Source organism: Balaenoptera ricei, chromosome 7, assembly GCF_028023285.1.
Source record: "Balaenoptera ricei isolate mBalRic1 chromosome 7, mBalRic1.hap2, whole genome shotgun sequence".
NCBI lineage: Eukaryota > Metazoa > Chordata > Mammalia > Artiodactyla > Balaenopteridae > Balaenoptera > Balaenoptera ricei.
Window position 1 is genome coordinate 9155306 of NC_082645.1, and position 18850 is coordinate 9174155.

At 44.7% G+C, this 18850-nt stretch overlaps 1 protein-coding gene across 19 annotated transcripts in view; it reads right to left on the reverse strand.

Annotated features, from left to right (window-relative positions):
• CLASP1 (cytoplasmic linker associated protein 1) overlaps window positions 1-18850 on the reverse strand; it is a 261428-nt gene that overhangs the window by 32141 nt on the left and 210437 nt on the right. For all 19 annotated transcript variants that reach the window (XM_059927669.1, XM_059927668.1, XM_059927673.1 and 16 more), the window contains 3 exons: window positions 12535-12678; window positions 11905-12011; window positions 3349-3499 (listed from right to left, as the gene is read on the reverse strand). In XM_059927669.1, the coding sequence (XP_059783652.1) occupies window positions 3349-3499; window positions 11905-12011; window positions 12535-12678 (402 nt within the window). The remainder of the gene's footprint in view (window positions 1-3348; window positions 3500-11904; window positions 12012-12534; window positions 12679-18850) is intronic.

The window sequence follows — 18850 nt, forward strand, 5'->3', positions numbered from 1 at the left end:
CGACGCCCCTCTCGAGACCTACAGTGGTCCCACCACCCACGGGTCCCCTGCTACATTCCCCCCAAGTGGTGAAACGTCTCACTATGGAGAACTTGACATCCCCCAGGCAGATGGCTTTTCCCTTGGGGATTTCTGACTCTCAGAGCTGGTCTTTACACTGGTCAAAGAACAGGTCTTTAATATTGTCTGAAAACGTCTTTCCTGATATGCGCTGAGTTTTGTCTTCAACTAGTTAAACCTCTGGGCCCCTGGCCCTTGTGTCATGTTTCTGACCCCCTTCCCTCCCCGAGGTCCTTTCTTCTGCGCACACTGGCCTGTCTGGCCCCCTTTGCAGGGAACAGAGCAAGTGTGGCTGACTGCAGGTGACAGGGCGAAACGGTCACTCTCCCCATCTCAGACACGTGACCGCAGGACCGTGGGGGAACCATCTCCAGGAAGCCAGACCACCCTGGTGAGCCCTGTGGCACTTTTTACTCGTGCTGCTGACAAGGTGCACCGCTGTCACCCACGCTTCTGCCTTTGTGCGGTTTTTATTGTAGTTTTATATACGTATGTTAAAATTCAATCATGTAATTCATACGCGTATAATCCAGTGACATTAAATACGTTCACAGTGTTGTGTAACCATTACCACTACGTTATATTTTGGGCAAAACTTTTTCATCTTCCCCAACCGAAACTCTGTACCTATTAAATAATAACTCCCTACCCCTTCCAGCCCTGGTAACCTTTGTTCTACTTTCTGTCTCTATGAATTTGACTGCTCTAGGGACCTCATATAAGTGGAATCACACAGTGTTTGTCTTTCTGCGTCTGGCTTATTTCACTTAGCATAATGTTTTCAAGGTCCATTCACGTTGTAACGTGTCAGTATTACATTCCTTCTTATGGCTGAATGATATTCTATTGCATGTGCATATTACGTTTTGTTTATCCATTTATTTGTTGATGGACACTTGGGCTGCTTCCACCTTTGGGCTACTGTGCCTAACACCGCTCTGAACACTGGTGTGCAAACATCTGTTCAAGTCCCTTCTTTCAATTCCTTTGGATATACACCTAGTGGAACCGCTGGGATGCGTTTGGTTCTTACACATCCCACCCGGAAGATTTTGTCCTAATATAGCTGTTAGGATATAAAAGAATATATAGTATGTGTACAGACATGAATAAAATAAGACCTAACAGGGGTTTTCTCTCGGTATAAGATGATTCATGGATGATTTTAATTTTTTTCTCTTTGTAACTCTCTTCTAAAAGTAAAACATATATGATTAATATAATGAAAAGATTATTTATAAAAGGAGAAAAGGTTTAAAAACTTCAGACATTCAAAAAAGAAAGCTAGGGCTTCCCTGGTGGCGCAGTGGTTAAGCCGTCCGCCTGCCAATGTAGGGGACACGGGTTCGATCCCTGGTCCAGGAAGACCCCACATGCCGCGGAGCAACTAAGCCCGTGCACCACAACTACTGAGCCTGCGCTCTAGAGCCCACAAGCCACAACTACCGAGCCCACGTGTCACAACTACTGAGCCTGCGCTCTAGGGCCCGTGAGCCACAACTACTGAAGCCCTTGCGCCTAGAGCCCATGCTCTGCAACAAGAGAAGCCACCGCAATGAGAAGCCCGTGCACCGCAACGAAGAGTAGCCCCCGCTCACCACAACTACAGAAAGCCTGTGCGCAGCAGCGAAAACCCAACGCAGCAATAAATAAAATAAAATAATTTATTAAAAAAAAGAAACAAAGAAAACTAAACTCCTAATACTAACCACTTTTAACAACAACATCGTACTTTCTTAACTTGGTCTGTTACACTACCCCAGTCTTCGTCTCGCGCAGGCTTTACAGAGTGGCAATCACAGTGCACAGAGCATCATGTATTCTGCTTTCCTCAAAGGGTCAGCATGTCCCACGTAAATAAAAATTTTGCAGCCATAATTTTTTTTTTTTTTAAATAAGATATGTGAGGTACATCCTTAACTTTTTTTTAAAAAATTTATTTATTTATTTAATTTATGGCTGTGTTGGGTCTTCGTTTCTGTGCGAGGGCTTCCTCTAGTTGTGGCAAGCGGGGGCCGCTCTTCATCGCGGTGCGCGGGCCTCTCACTGTCGCGGCCTCTCTTGTTGCGGAGCACAGGCTCCAGACGCGCAGGCTCAGTAGCTGTGGCTCACGGGCCCAGTTGCTCCGCGGCATGTGGGATCTTCCCAGACCAGGGCTCGAACCCGTGTCCCCTGCATTGGCAGGCAGATTCTCAACCACTGCGCCACCAGGGAAGCCCTCTCCTCTGCTCTTTAGTCCTGCTTGACCCGCTTCTTCTGCCTTCCCCTTAGTGGTGGTGTCCCTGAGGACTCTGCCCTTACCCTCACTTGGCTGATTTCACTTACTTTTCTTTAGTTACCATCAAGCATCCAGTCAGTGTCTCTCAAACCTCCACCTGCAGCCCAAATCGCCAGCCTCAACTCCAGGCTGGCGCACCCGAAGGCCCGTGGCTGCGCCTGCTTGGACGTCTCACTACGCTCCACAGGGGTCCACGTCGCCTTCTCTCCCCGTGACATCACCTCACTGAGGTGCAGCGGCACTTCCTCAACAGTCCTTGCCGGACACCCCGGCTCTCCTGCTTCTGCTCACGCGCTACCCGACCCAGCTCCCTCCGGGGTCACTCCCCACGGCAGAGTGACAGCGATTGTCCTCAGACGTGTGAGGGACCATGCCACTTCCCCGGTTAAAGATCCTTCAGGGACCCCAGAGTAGTCTGGACGATGGCTGTGCACTCCCCGGTGTGAGCGCCCTTCTCTTCCCAGGGCCTCCCCAACACCAGGGCACGCCCACCCTCTCCCTCCCCCCGTGCCCACCCCCATCCCTCTGCCTTCTCACAGGCCCCTCTCAGACGACAACCTCCTACTTGACCCGACAAGTGCCTCGTGACCTCGTGGCCTCCGTGCTCAGAGGGTGACATCGTCCCCTCTGCAGATCTGTCCTGCGCCACTCTGCCCCTCTGCAGGAGGCTGCAGCTCCCGGAGAGCCACGCTGGCGTCGGGCGCAGGCTCACTGTTTTTATCATATCAGAGGAACAAAAACGTGTCCAGGATAAACGAAAACCAGCTGAGAAAAAGGGCATTTAACATTCTTCACCAAGATAGCTGAGGGCTACTGCAATTTCGTAAAGTTGCCTTGGGCCTCTTAAAATCATACCATTCTGACTACGAGATAAAAATAATGTTGGAGTTCAGTGATCCCCGCGGTCAGCGTTCAGGACCGTCCCTTAAGGGCCACACAGCTCTCTCCCAGCATGGGCGGTGGCCGACCCCTCACTGATGAACGGCCCTGTTAGCCGCGCGGGTACTCACGACTTCACAGTCCTTCCTGCCGTCTCTCTTAATGGGCTCGTTCAGATCCTCCTGGCTTCGAAAACTAAACTTTTCGATGGCTTCTGTCACTCCACGCAAAGAACTGTAGATTTCTTCCGAGTTCAGGTTCTCGGTATCATACTCCAGCATGCTAAAGAGCAAACATATTTTATTTCTTAAATTAAGGCGCATGCATACAATTGAGGTATGGGTAAAAACGACTGCTAATAATTTACGGAGTAAGACATAATTATAGTTTCTTCAGGTGATTTGGAATGAAAAGGAAGACATCTTTTGTTAAGAGTACCACCACTGGACAATTTAATTGTACAGCTTCCTTGTCAGATCTGGTCCCAAACACATGACATCAGCACTCAGTAAGAGCCAGTGGGAAACAACAAGAACCACGAGAATGCAGGAACTCAAAGAGTGACAACTGGTGACGATGCACGAGGTAATGGACGTGCAAAAATAACTTTCGTATCTTGAAGATGGAAAAAAGCAGTTTGGTTGTTACTGGTCTCAAATGTACAAATAAATGAAAAGAAAGCTAGTTATTACACACAAATTTTAAAGGAGCAAAGTGCATGACCTCAGAAGGTTGGGTTATGCTTACCAGTATCAGAAACCTATAAAATAAAACCCCAGAGTAGAAAATGACTCGAAGTCAGATCCACCAACGGACTCCTGACAGCCTCTCACGCCATCTAACCCAGGAATTTGCTTGAATAACCAAATTCTTCTAGATGCGGATAGTGGGAGTTTTACAGTGAAAGCAGATCTTGTAAAGATGAGTCACACTTCCAGATGAATATCTAAAAGCACTCCAAAAAGCAAGAAATATTTGTCCCTTACAGAAAAGTGACGTCAACTGTTGTCCTTTCAGACATTTAGCACAGCAAAACACAAAGTAAAGCAAAACTCCTCAACAGCCTTCTGGTGTAATGCAGTGTATCAACAAGTGACCTTTTAGATGTTTGAAAAGTACACTGAAACAGACAGAAGATCCTAAGAACAAAACCCATCACCTTCCCTCAAAAAGAATAAACATCACTTGCTCCAAGAAAGTATTCAAGAAAAAATCGGATGAGTTGGTCTAATTTAATCTGCAGACAGTCCTGAGCTATACTGAGAATTGCCAAGGACATGAAAAGAATCCTTGGCTGTATATAAGTAAGCATCCAACAACATTCATTATTAAGGACTAAAGAAGAGCGACCTTTCTGTTTTTCCAAAGAGAAGTAACTGAAACCAGTTACCCACTGGTGGGAACCCCCACTAAGGGCAACTCAGCGAGCCCTGTGCATTCTGTTGAGAGGAAAATTCCCTGTAACTTAAAAACAAATAATGTTTACCAACCTCTCCCTCAACGTACACACTTTTTTTTTTTAAAGGTTTGGGCAGATGAACAAGACAAGATTTGAACAGTGCTCACTTGGAGTAGCCAGACCTCTACTGGCTGGAGGCTGTAACGATCCGAGTGTTTTCTAAGGCCGGATGGGTCCTGCGAGAGTACGAGATCTGAATGCATTCACCCTGCGAGATGAATTCACTCTCCTGCAACCTCCAGGTTGCAAATCTGGCCCAGGTAGAACCCACTCCTCTCTTCTGATGAATGAAAGAACACAGACACCCCAACTGCACTTGGAGAGCTCACAAAAACACGCGCCAACTCAAAGACTGGCTCTGGCATCAAACAAAAAGAAATGTGAGCTTCAACACATTTACAGCTAAGACTCCATGTTCACGCTGGCAGGAAGCGGAATCAAAAACCTGAACAGAATTCAAGATTTCAACCCCTTCTAAGTTCATAACGTTATCTAAGAGGCAATATACCCCTTTAGCGTGAAGAAAGCATGACTGGGGAGCACTGGGGCCCCCTGACCGCTCCCCTCCCCGGCCCCTTCTAGAACAGCACAGCACCAGCTTATGTGTGAGCAAAGGCATTTATACATCTGGCCAGTACACCGTTTTTCATAAATAAAGGCTGAATATGACTTAAACAAAAAATATGTATACGAGATGTAAAAAGATGCCTGAAAATACTTTTAATCACAACAACCAAAAAGAGTAACATAGCCCATGCAAAAGGGAAAAAAACAAAACAAAACAAAACAGGAAGGATGGAGGGATGGACAGCAGGAAGTCTGGGGGACGTTCAGCTTTTAAGGGATGTCACAATATTATTCTCCATGTCGCTTCAGAAGATGTTAGGTTTCATATAGCTCATCCCATTATTCCTACCCTGAACTTTCTTAAAATACCTCATTTCGGTTCACGTAACTTTAGCATGATAGCAGCCTCTTTTTAAAATAGGAAAATAAAGGATTCTGCCAGTTGATGTTCCTCCTTCTTACTTTCAATTAATAAACCAACTCAGACTTCCAATTTAGGAGAACGTGTGCACGGCCAGGCACAATCTACTGGGGACACTTCTTTTAGACTCACTAGCTTGAGCTTTGAAGCATCTCCTTGGTATGAAGTGGAAACTGTGAGCTCCAGGTGAGAGAGAGCATTTTTTTCCTCTAAAGGGAAGCAGACAATGTTGCTTTCCTTGCCATTTCACGTTCTGGCATTTGCGTTTTTTCAAATCAATACCCGTGAGCCCTTATTTCATAGGGAAAAAGGACACTCCCGTGGATGCCGTCATCAGGGAATCACAGGTGATGTGGTCCCGACAAGCAATAAGCACAAGGGAACAGCGAGGGGGAGGCAGCAGCTCTGCTTAGAAGAGACCTGGTTGGGTGAACCCCAATCTGCCACCTGCCCTCACATTCTGTCTTGTTTTAGCTCGGAGGTATAATCCCTTAGGTTAAAGGCCAGGTCCTAGGCGTCTGTAAACACTGTGATTAGACTCCAGAAAGGTTTCCACAGGGTTCTTTAGATTAGGAAGAGTTGCTCAATCGGTCAATACTCACTGACCTGAGGTCAGGCCAGGGCACCCAACGCCGAGGCAGAAGAAGGCTCTGGCCTCACCCTGCGGAAAGGACGCACAGTGCAGGCGGGGAGATGCGTGAGGTCAGGTCGCCAAGGAAAGAAAAGCTGGAGACAGGAAGTGTGCCTTCTGAGACCTTCTTCTTTGTCATTTTGTAGGGAAAAGATACTAGGTACGGAATGAGGATAATTGTTCCTTCTCGTGAAATCAATAGGGTTTTGGCGAAGAGCAAAGAGAAAGATACAGATTTCCTCTTCGTTTTATGTAACCGATAGGTTCTCTAAGTGGAAAGGTCTCTGGTCCACTCTCTCTCCCTCCGACGGTTAACAGAAGTTACAGTTGTTTGTGAAGCGTTAGCTGTAGCATTGTACACACGTGTAAAAGGTGATTCTGGGAACAGATGTCCTCTGGAGGGTGGTCTCGGTGGCCGGATGGGAAGACTGGCTGGGGGTGAAGCTTGGTGCCCAGCAAGGCACACAGGTCAGTGTACTGGGAGACGGTCAATCAACCGGTCTGATACGTTGAGGCATGACTAACCTTTAAGACAAAGGCAGTGGCATGCTTTATTCACACTGAGGACGCAGCCTTCTCACTGTCGACGTGCCCGTGCCCCAACCTGCGCATCTGGACAGTCACCACAGGAGTCTCTGCACGCTTTAGAAGCTACTTTCAGAACTGGGAGAGTTTCCAAAGGAAGATGCTATTAAAACACTTAGCTGACTTGTTTACTACATACAGTCTCGCTGTGCCGAGGACATAAAGTAAGAATGTAATCTTCTGTGCAAAAGCTATCTCTGAGGCATTCAAAAGTAACAGACTTCTTTTTTTTGTTTCGTCTTGACCCTTGTCCTGCCACGGAAGGTGCAAACTCATCTCACCCAGCACAGAGGCAGCTGGATTGCTCCGTCCCCTGCTCATGTAATCGTAGGGCTCCAGGGAAGGGAGCCTCTGATCTTTGGACCTTTGTAAAAAGCACCTAAGAGACCCTCAAACACGAATCCGTAGGAGCCCATGGAGCCTCCTTTGTAACGCACTGTCACACTCGGCCGGGAGCCTGCGGGGACCCCACGGCTCTCCCGCCTGGTGCTGGGCCCCCTTTATGGGCTGTCACGGGGAGCGCACCTCTCGGGGCTGCCTTTCTGGATCTGAGTCCTCAGGCTATCAGCACACGCGGGACATCAGGACGGGACATCAGGAAGGACACGGGGCCACACCACTGAGAGCAGGGCTGAGGACCGCAGGTTTGGGAGGGAGCAGCCCTGTGCGGTCGAGCATAAGGCCGGGGACACGGCGCACGGTCGCGGCCCTGACGGCACGCGTCGCCCGAGCCCCTTCCAGGGGCCGAGCGCTGCAACCGCAGATGTCGGTGGATGTGGCCAGTTGATGCAATGGTCCCCTCTCCTGGGGGCACCGTCGGAGCGTCCTCGAGAGGTCTGGCCGAGGCCACGCCCCTGCTCACACTTCTCACCAAGGCTCTAGCCCTGCTGGTCTCGGCCGGAGGCGGCGGAGAGGCTTCCCCAGAGACCTGAGGCGACCTTGGAAGCGCAATAATATTGTGACACCTCAGAGAAGTGGAACAGGTAGCTCGTTACCTGGGAGAGTAAGGGCGCCTGAGAGTCTTGTGGGAGGGAGCGGTGGGGATGGAGCTAGGCTGAGGAAAGGGAGCTGGCTGCTTCGACCACCCATCGGCGCTGCAACCCCACAACCGACTGCGGTGATCAGAAGACGAGAGTCAGAGAAAGAGACAAGACAGGCAAGGGCGGCACTATACTCTGTGTCCTGGAGCCCCTCTCCCTGACAAAGCTCTACCCAGAGTCACGCTGCACCATTCAGGGGCAAGAGCCAACTCTGAGTCCTGCATTTATGTTTTTAAATCACATGAGAGTCCAAGTACAGGACTGTGTGTGTGTAAAGGAAATTACAAGCACTTAACATGCAAAAAACACAGATGTACTTGCAGATAATGCAATCGGTTACTTCAGAAAGAACCAAAGAAGGATTCATGGGCCTTAATTCAAATGGGACCAAAGGGACGAGAGCAGGAAGCCTCAGGGAAGGTGCCACCCCGCCAGATCACTCAGGCAGGGGGCAACGCGTTCCCCCACCGGGACGACCCTCAGGTGGGTATTTCCTTCTGCGAAAACAACAGCACCATTGGGGGGGGGGGGGGGGCGGGCGGGCCATGGCCCACAGGCCGGCTCCGAGAGGGGGGAACCAAAAACTTAACCCCTCTGCTCACGTGACCTGATATGAGGACTAAAGGGCACCTGAGAACACAGGCTCTCCTCACCTGGCAGGTGTCCCTAAGTGACCTGGGCGTGCAAAGCCCCACCAGAGTTCTAACAACTGCTGCAGTTCAACAGACCCAGAGACACGGCACGGACGTGAACTGAGCTGACCGCAAATGGGACACCAGGCCACGGGGTGGGGGCCACAGGACCCGGGTCCCTACGGAGCAGTGTGCCTGCCCCAGCACTCAGGGCGGCCCTAAGAGCAGTGGTCCAGAGCTGGTCTCCACCTGCGGACACCAATGGCCCCATTTTATAAGGAAAACAAGGTGTGGAGGGGAGCGGTCACTGCGGCACAGAAGGGCCAAAAGGCCTCCTCTAGGCCACACACTGAGTCAGCGGCACAAGAGGACACGGGCGACCCCCTCAACTGGGGCCCTGCCAGTAGGGGGGGACCAAGAGGATGCGCCAGCGCCTCCCTGTGGGAGGGGGTCTCCAGCTCGATCCCCACTGTGAGTCCGTGCACACTCTTGATCGTCTGACGGGACGAGTGTAAAATCCACCTAAAACTGCCTTTTACTGATGGGTTAACAGAGGTTATCTGCTGAGCGCTCCATGGCAAGTTTGTCAAGAATGCACAGACCACAGTGAGGACGGCCACGTGCTTTTTCTATCTTAAAGGGAATGGACTGCACGTAATTGCTGAAGCCCCTTGCAACTCTGTTTTTCAATTAGCATCGATCACACTGGGTAAAATGAGCTGAAATGTAAATGCGTGTTTAATGATGGAACACTCCAGGCCATTCGTCTTCTCCCCGAAGACTCAGGGCATCTGTTTGCTCGCTGGGAATAAGGAGGACTCCTCTCTCTCACAGAAACGATGACTGATGGATGGAATTTCCACAAAAGTCTAACCTGTTGGCTATGGCCTCTCTAATGTTACTGGGTGGATAAAAATGAATTCCTCACTAGCGATCATTTTTTAAAAACTATCAAATTAAATGTGTTCATCATATTAGAGTATTTTCTTATTCCCAGCATAATCTGAGTGTAGAATTTTTGGACTAAAAAAAAAGTAACTAGTTTATTTTGATACTCAAAGTTAGATTAAAAACAAATAACTGAATAACTCTTCCCCTTAAGGACAAAAAACTAACATCCAATGGTAAAGATAAAATAGCAGGTCATAGAAAATAAATGTTTCAAGAGCACCGCTCAGAAAAATAGCTGAGATTATATCCTGTAGAATTGGTCTATCCCTACTTAGAATGTGGTAACCCAGTACATTCTCCTATTTAGTGCAAGAGTTCATTCCTTTTATAAATTTCCTGGTAGAAAGTATGTAGCCCATTTGAATATTTCCCGTGATATGATGACATGGGGCAGCTTTTCCCACTTCTGGACAGTTCTAGTTGTGAGAAAAGTTATTTCTCCTGTTGAGTTCAAGTTGGCTAAGGCCATTCTGGCTACTTATGCACTGACTGAGGGTATACTGTGTCTAAAAAGAAAGAAAGAAATTACACAACTAAATAATTCCTTAAAGAAGAATTTGTTGATAAGAAAATATTTAGGTCACACTTGGACTTTTTAAGATTGAAAATAAATCTCCCCATTTCTTCCACTCACCTGTAACCCTAACAGTAAAAATTTAGGCCAGGCTAGTTAAGAATGAATGGTGAGCTGGAAAACTAAATTAGAATTTTTAAATAATTTGGACATCCATGAAGCTTAATACCTAGCCAAGTCTTAGTTCTGCTGGATTATGCTATCAGCTCCCACCAATCTTTTACTTAGACCATGAGCACATATAACAAAATACTTCATTTGAATTTTACCTTTTGTTTATTACCTAAAGAATGTGCCACCCTGTTAATGGAATAACTAAAAAATAAGAAGTATGAACTGTGTATTATGGAAGAACAGATTTCTCAATGTTGCAGAAGTACCATTTCTAAACAAAGGCAACAATTTACAGAGAAGACAACTTTTCCATAGAATTCTCTCCTACCAAGGAGGAGAACTCCATGATTTTACTGCCAACACTGGGGTCATTTAAGACAAACCGTTTGTTTTGATACAGATGTTAACATTTAAAAAACAAGTGTGCTGAGCCAGAGTCACACTTGGGGAAAGTCAGACATGTTTCCATTAGTTTCTGGTCTCAAGCGTCTAATTATACTAGCCTGCTGAAACCATGACCACACAGACCAAATCTGGAAACATAACGCTATGCTTCATTCTACCTACATACAGTACCGGGGAACCTTAAGAGGATGAAACATAAAGCAATATAAACACTAGGATACTCTAAGTATACAAAATATTTCGTTTCTCCAAGAGAAAAATACAAATTTGACATTTTCCAAAATATTTATATGATAACTTGAGAAACTGAAGACAACTTCAGTGGTAAGGATGGAGGAGTTTGGAAGAGTCTTGAGCATTAAAAAAATCTAAATTTGAAAGGCACTTACATTTTGCTATCTTCCAACTAAAGAGGTAACTCTTAAAAGGGTATGGCATACTTGTGGTATTTTCCTCCAATTTTAAGATCGTGGTGTCAGCAACCCTTAAGACACAGCCCCCTGATTCTTGTTAGTGATCCCAAAGCCCTGGATTTCTTGAAGCCAAACACGCATGCATGACCCCTGCAGGTCCAGCCGCTGGCTCCTTCCTAAAAGCTGTGGTCTACAGGGTCACCACTCTGAGTGAGGCCATGAGAAACTCCAGCACCTGCCAGGGGGTCATGAAAGCCACCGTGCAGGGACTTCTAAGGGCTCTGGCCAGATGGGAAATGTTATCCAAAGAACTCAAGGCAAACTCTCTTCTCTTTCTAAGTCACTGCCCCAGACTCTGTTAGGCCAATGTTCCCATGGTCCCAACAGGAGTCTGAAAATGCTGATCCGGTTTTAGTTCTCAGGCTCTCAATCCCTTCTCAGAGCAGCATTCGGCTCCAAACGTGAGCCCAGAATGGCCACTTGGGTGGAAACTACCCCAGACTATGTGTGGACTGATTATAAAGGGTTTAGTTAGACGATCAAATACCTGTAGGTGCTCCTCTCGCTTACAGAGTAGGTGATGAGTTTCTAAATGCTTTCTATGTGAAACAGGGCTCTAAACGTAACTTTCAGTTTTAAAATCTTTAAGGTACTAGAAGAAAGCGTTTAGAGCTAGAAGAATCTCAGAGACCATTCAGCAGAAACCGCTCATTTCACCACAGAAGCTAACCACTTTGCCCCAAGTGACACAGTTAAGATTTGGGTGAGGGCTAGGAGCTGTGGGCTCCTGGTACCCATACACTTTTTGGTATTAAGCTCGGTCTAAAAACCTAGAGGTAGCCTAGACAGTCATCGGGGTGCTTTAGTGTCTTCACTCCTGTTGAAATGGCATTACCTTGGAGACAGGCCCCCATGGGAGCAGTTGGTGGGGGAGGTCAGGGGGCTGGTCCGGCTGCTGGGATGTCGAGAGGGAGTCCGGCCAATGGTGTTGCTTGGAGAGCCCTGGGGGAAGGCAGAAGAGCTCCATCACGCGAGGGATAAATACAGAACACAGTTCCGCTTGCCCCTCGGCCTTTGAACCCCCATGCAAATAAATGGGCAGATTCTGCATAATCAGGGTGATTTTTTCCAGAATCATAAGGTCAATTTTAAGTGCATACAAACCAAAAATGGATAGCTGTCCTGCAGGCATTCCCGAAGCGGAGTGACTGCTGTCAGCTAGAGCAGACAGAGTAGCAGACACAACTGAGCATTTGCGTCTTTACAGTGTGAAAAAATAAGTTCCTCAATGACTGCCCGCCTGACTAAATGAGTTAGTGAACATTTAAGTGAACATGCTGACTTAAAGGAAGGACCATTTAAATAGCAGGTTCATTCCCTGGGAATGCACAGGACCCGACATCGCCCCACACTCGGCATGCCCCCAACCTACTGAGAGAGCACAGGAAAGCTGGCCATTCCACCAGAGCGAGCCCTGCACGGGGACGGGTAAGTGGAGGCCACCAACCGTGACCCAAGCACTCACCACACTGGTGTTACTGGAGTTCTTGAGGTGGTTGTGCAGGAGTTTGGTGGCACCATCCTGGAATGTTTTTGGCAAGGCACCAAGTAACATGGTAAATTCAGGAGTGTTCAATTCAAACAGAGAGATGAGCACAATCTGTGCTGCCTAGAAACGGAAGAGATGGTTAACTTATGTCACGTACAATTGCCTATCTTGGTCAAAATGCTCATTAAAGTTGTTTTACTTTATTTTTTTTATTTATATATTTTGGCCGCACCGCGCGACTTGCGGGATCTCAGCTCCCCGACCAGGGACTGAACCCGGGCCCCCAGCAGTGAAAGCACGGAGTCCTAACCACTGGACCACCAGGGAATTCCCAAAATTGTTTTTTAAAAGAAATCTGTTTTGTATGAGTAGAATAAATAATAAGAGGACATCTGTGCCATAAAAAAAAAACAAACAGCACCTAGAGAAATACCATCATCAACTATAAACAGCCAAACTTCAATATGGAAAATAAGCCCTGGTTTCACTGAACACCCTGGCCTTGGATTTTACAACAGCACTCCTGAAACTTTTTTCCTCTGCTGTCCAACACTAGGGACAAAGCTGGTGAGTACATAAACGAAACAATCAAAAAATGTGAAAAGGCTTAAGATTGTCCATTCTAGTAAGTCAGAACCGGACAAGGCTCCTGGCATACCCTGGAAAGAACAAGTTTCTAAACAAGCTACCACTGCGTTATCTTGAAAAACCACTTTTCCTTGTGACTAAGAAACACTAGAAATAGAGTTCAAGTACATCTGAAAAACTCCTACTTTTACATCTATGAATTGAGGACAGAGACGGTCTTTGGGAAGCAAACTAGATTTACATGGTATGAATTAAAAAGTTACTACTCTGCTGCCTTTTGGAAAATGTTCTACTTTTCTTTATTAGAGACAACATATGCTCGTAGTCGCTATAGCAGCAAAGTGGGGAAGAGCAAGCAGCTGAAACACCAGCAGTGAGACCCAGGCTTCCCCAGCAAGCTACATGCCTGCTATGGTGCTCGAGCTTAGAAAACAGCGCCCTCGGAGTTAGTTACAAGGGTTCTGATTTAGAAGAACTATTCCAAAAGAAAATTTTAGTTAGTGCTAACAGGCATTTCTTACAAATTTCTAAGAGTCAAAAGAAGGGAAAACATATTATGAAACTCTTTCGACTAGAAGCAAACATTTATTTTTCCAAAGACTGTAATATTTAGGATTGCAGTAATTATCCTAAATATTTTTTCCACTATATAGAATATTACATAGAAACATGTTTGCATTACAGAGAAACATGTTTATTTTTGGAAATAAACACCCACAAAAAAACCCACTTCAATGCTTTTATAATGTTAAAATTAATTCTAGGTCCAGTTAATATAAAATTACTATTTTGTACCTGGAGAAGGAAAAAAACAAAAAACAAAAAAATCCAAAGACCCAAATGTATTTAACCAAAATTAAAACTTAATTACAAATTTTGAAATATCAGTAGAATAACATATTTTACACAATAAAAAACTATCTTTCATAATGTCATAAGCATTTATTAAGCACAGCATTGGGCAAAAGGATCTTACTTTTTCCCTTGACTTCCAAATATGGTCATTAATAGCCTCTCCAACCAAATTAAATCATAAGGGCCAGTGTACTTTCACAAGACAGGCAAAAAACATTATTATTGATTGTACTAAAACACACATTTCTACATGTCATTATTGGAACAGTTTTAACAAATCGTTATCTGAAGAAATCTATTTCACCATCAATTTAACACACTGTTAATATGATTTGTATAAAAGCAAATTCCCCAAATCATGCAAAGGAACCTGTGCACTAAAAAAAATTTTTTATTAGATGTTAGAAAAAAATGCATGCAGAAAACACTGCACTTCAAAGAGAAACAAAGAAGCAGACTTGAGTTTTGGCCAAGGGAAAAAAAATCAGCATCACCAATTTAGTAAGAAAGTTTAGCCACTTTTTTTTTGTTGTTGACTGCAAATGGCATTAGAAAACTATTAAATGTATTATTACATTTTTGAATAGTATGTTTTTATGTGAAATGTGCCACTGTCTTTAGACCTAATTTCTTCCCAGAATGACAAGATACATGATACTAAAAATTTACTTGGGGTTTTCCATGAAGCAAATTATAAAACTGGTAGGATCGTTTAGGAACAAGAGGGCTGCAAGGTGACAGGCCTAGAGACTGTGCTAATTCGTGGCTACTTAACATTTAGTCATATGGGAGAAGAAAGCGCAGCAGACTTCAACTTCTACCCACTGAAGAACCTTCTCTCAATAACCCTGAAGTTGAATTTTGATAAGAAATCAAATAGAAAGACAGGGAATTCTGAAAATAACTCGTTGGACAGATGGTATGTGTGTGATTTACGCATATAAGTGAATATAATTTGTTTTTGCATTTTCCAAAATATAAAATGTAAATGATTTTATTAGTTTTCAAACGTAACCCTCTGGCCTAAAGCTGTTTTCAAAGTAAAATCTTTTTCTGAAACCCAAGCTCCAGAAATGGATGGAAAGTATCATTGAAGTGTATTATTTTAAAAAGATTTCACATCAAAGTTTTAAAAGGAATGAGACTGTTATGATCCTGAAACATTTTATCTACAACTCCCTGTATCAGTGAGGAGTCTGAATACCAGAATGTCCCGGCAAGGATGACAACTGGCTTATGTTTATCGTTACCATCAATATGCTCTCACTGCAGGAATAATTCCAAATATGGGGATGGGCTGCAGAGATTCATTTAAAAAAGCCTGGGGCAGAGCTCGTGTTCAATAATGAGCCCAAAACCAGAGGGTGTCGCTGTCCCAACTTGGAGCTCTTGCCCCACGTGAGGAAGGGCCATTGAAAAGCCAGACCAAAACCTCTGCTGCTGACGTTTTCTAACGGGCAACTCTGGGGCGACGTACTTTAAAGATCAAATGGCGACCTAAAAGGAAATGACTCTCACTTGTGCCCCTACAGCAGAACTTGGGGGATGAGGGTAAAAGGGCCTTCAAATCTCACTGCTAGTGTCTGAAAAGAACCTGCAGGCTCTCGATGGCCTTGAATGCCGTGTGCCTCACAGCAGAAAAGGATTCTTCCAGACAGGAGATCAATAAAACTTTGACAAATGTTTCAGTGTCAGTGTTAATTATGGAAAACTTAAAATTTGAGAAGAGAGGGCTTTTTAAATTTATTAAACAAATATTACTGCTCCCTTCAGATTGTGATTAAAATTGCTTTAGAAAAACCACCAAAGAGAAGGTATTTCAAAACCTTCTGACATTTTAAATTTAGTATCCCTCCATTGCTATTTTGTTAAAATATGGTAGAAGCCTGTCTGCAACGTGGCTATTTCTTTGGGAAGGCAGTTAATCATAAAACACACCAGAACACAACATTTACACAGGTGCACGCACGCACGCGCACGCACGCTCTGGCTCACGTAGTATTATGTTAATTTTAGGGTTCTTCAAAATCTTCTCAGTGTCTTCACAAGGGTAATCAGGAGTAACAATCTCAATGCAAACAGTGAAGTGTCTTTTTGCAAGTTAGTACACAGTTTTAAATCTACCTGTTTACAATTTTCTTCCAAGTTTCCTTCTCCAGGCCCAGAGCAGGTGGAGGCTGACCTAGTGGGGAAATCCTCACCTATTCGACTACGCTGAAGCGGGGACGGACAAACAGGAAAGGGGTAGGGTTTAATCAGAGACAAGAAGCACGCGCTCAAAACCATGGTTATTGGTAAGGTATTTGGCTTCTTTTCTAAAATCATATACATAGAGAGAGATTATACAATCCGAAAGTCTATGAATAATAACGGAACAGTAACAGTACCCTTAACAATAATAACAGGAACTGCCAGTGTTAAACCTCCATCATTTGCTAAGTCCTTCATAATCATCACAACCCCTCCTGGAAGTAGCAGTGTTTTTGCAAACAGATCAAAATGAGACTTGAGCGAGGCAGTCATATTCAGCTGAGGTTCAAATCTTATTTGATGGTAAAAGTCTGAGCTTTTAGATTAGGACACGCTGCCTATATATAATCAGAGATTTAAAATTTTTTTCAATTAGAAATGTCGACTTTTGAAGGCTATTTATATACTTTTCCTGCTCCAGGAAACAGCATCTCTATAACCTCTAATTTTCTTTGCCACGTCTTTATCTCCCACCTTTCTCAAAACAACATCTGGGGGCTCATACATCTGTTAGTTCACTTGACAAAGCAGGTGCGCAGTGTTAGAGAATCACGTATGATAAGGAAACATACAGGGATTCTGAACCCTAAAATGTAAACATACCATTAAAATTTCTATTGTCATTACCGCATTCCCTTTGCCTGATGGGAAAAAAATCTTCCTAACGCTGGAAAATATTTGGACCAGCAGCAAAACTAAAGCAACCCTCAAGCAGTTAACAGCTGAAGCTACAACAACAAACAAAGCAGTATCTATCTAGGTTTTTATATGCTTTATTGCACTTGGTCCTCCCGACAGTGCCTAAAGCAAATATCATGATTCCCATTTCACGGATAATAAACAAGGATTCAGAGGTTAAACTACTTGTTCACACCGATAAAAAGTAGCAGAGGCAGAAGTCAACAGAGGTCAACTCTAGAATACACTGTATTATCCTAATACAGACACAGTGCATTAAGAAAGGTCTAGTGATTTCTCCAAAGAAGATATACAGATTGCCAACAAACACATGAAAGAATGCTCAACATCATTAATCATTAGAGAAATGCAAATCAAAACTACAATGAGGTATCACCTCACAATGGTCAGAATGGCCATCATCAAAAAATCTACAAACAATAAATGTTGGAGAGGGTGTGGAGAAAAGGGAACCCTCTTGCACTGCTGGTGGGAATGTAAACTGATACAGTCATTATGGAGAACAGTATGGATGTTCCTTTAAAAACTACAAAGAGAACTACCATATGACCCAGCAATCCCACTACTGGGCATATACCCTGAGAAAACCATAATTCAAAAAGACACGTGTACCCCAATATTCATTGCAGCACTATTTACAATAGTCAGGACATGGAAGCAACCGAAGTGTCCATCAACAGATGAGTGGATAAAGAAGATGTGGCACATATATACACTGGAATATTACTCAGCCATAAAAAGAAACGAAACTTGAGTTATTTGTAGTGAGGTGGATGGACCTAGAGTCTGTCATACGGAGTGAAGTAAGTCAGAAAGAGAAAAACAAATACCGTATGCTAACACACATATATGGAATCTAAAAAAAAAAAAAAAAAAAAAGATTGTGAAGAACCTAAGGGCAGCACAGGAATAAAGACGCAGACGTAGAGAATGGACTTGAGGACACAGGAGGGAGGGGGAAGGGTAAGTTGGGATGAAGTGAGAGAGCAGGATGGACATATCTACACTATCAAATGTAAAACAGATAGCTAGTGGGAAGCAGCCGCAGAGCACAGGGAGATCAGCTCGGTGCTCTGTGACCTCCTAGAGGGGTGGGATAGGGAGGGTGGGAGGGAGACGCAAGAGGGAGGGGATATGGGGATATATGTATATGTATAGCTGATTCAGTTTGTTATACAGCAGAAAGTAACACAACACTGTAAAGTAATTATACTCCAATAAAGATGTTAAAAAAAAAAAGAAAAAGGAAAGGTCCAGTGTATGTCTGTGTAGTTTGGTCAACACAACTCTCAGGACTCCCATACGTAAAAAATGGAAAAGGTTACTTTGGGAATAAAGCAGGCCAGTTAAAGCCAGGTGGGGCTTCTCCATCCATCCAAGTCAGTCCCAGACAGGCAAGCGTGCCTCCTGATGACTGGCTCGTGCTTTGGTTTAGGTTGTGTTTCCTCCCTCCTCAACATCTTAAATATTCAAACACCCGACTGGCTCTGAGAGGAAACACCCCAGAACACTGACAATAAAAAGAGAAATAAAATATCAAAAACACTGAAGTCAGTAAATCGGAGTTGTGTCAGCTTAAAATGTGTCTGAAGTGCTTTCCCAAATAGGAGATACATGGCAGGAGCTGCACTGCCTGCAAACTTCCCGAGTATTGTTCGTATAAAGTTAATATTCTCCGAGGACAGGGCCAGTATGGGAGTTTCCTGCATAGATTTCAGACTGTAGGGCTCTTCTAGTATTTAGAATGTAACCTCGCCCTACTCTTAGGAAATTAAGTCAGGACACCAACAGGAGAACTTGGTTCATGATCGGAAAGTGCTTTTCTGATCATGAAAATCGCCAAGATTTCCCTAGCACCTGATACAACCTTTTAGTAACTCTGCAAATTACAGGTGAGGCA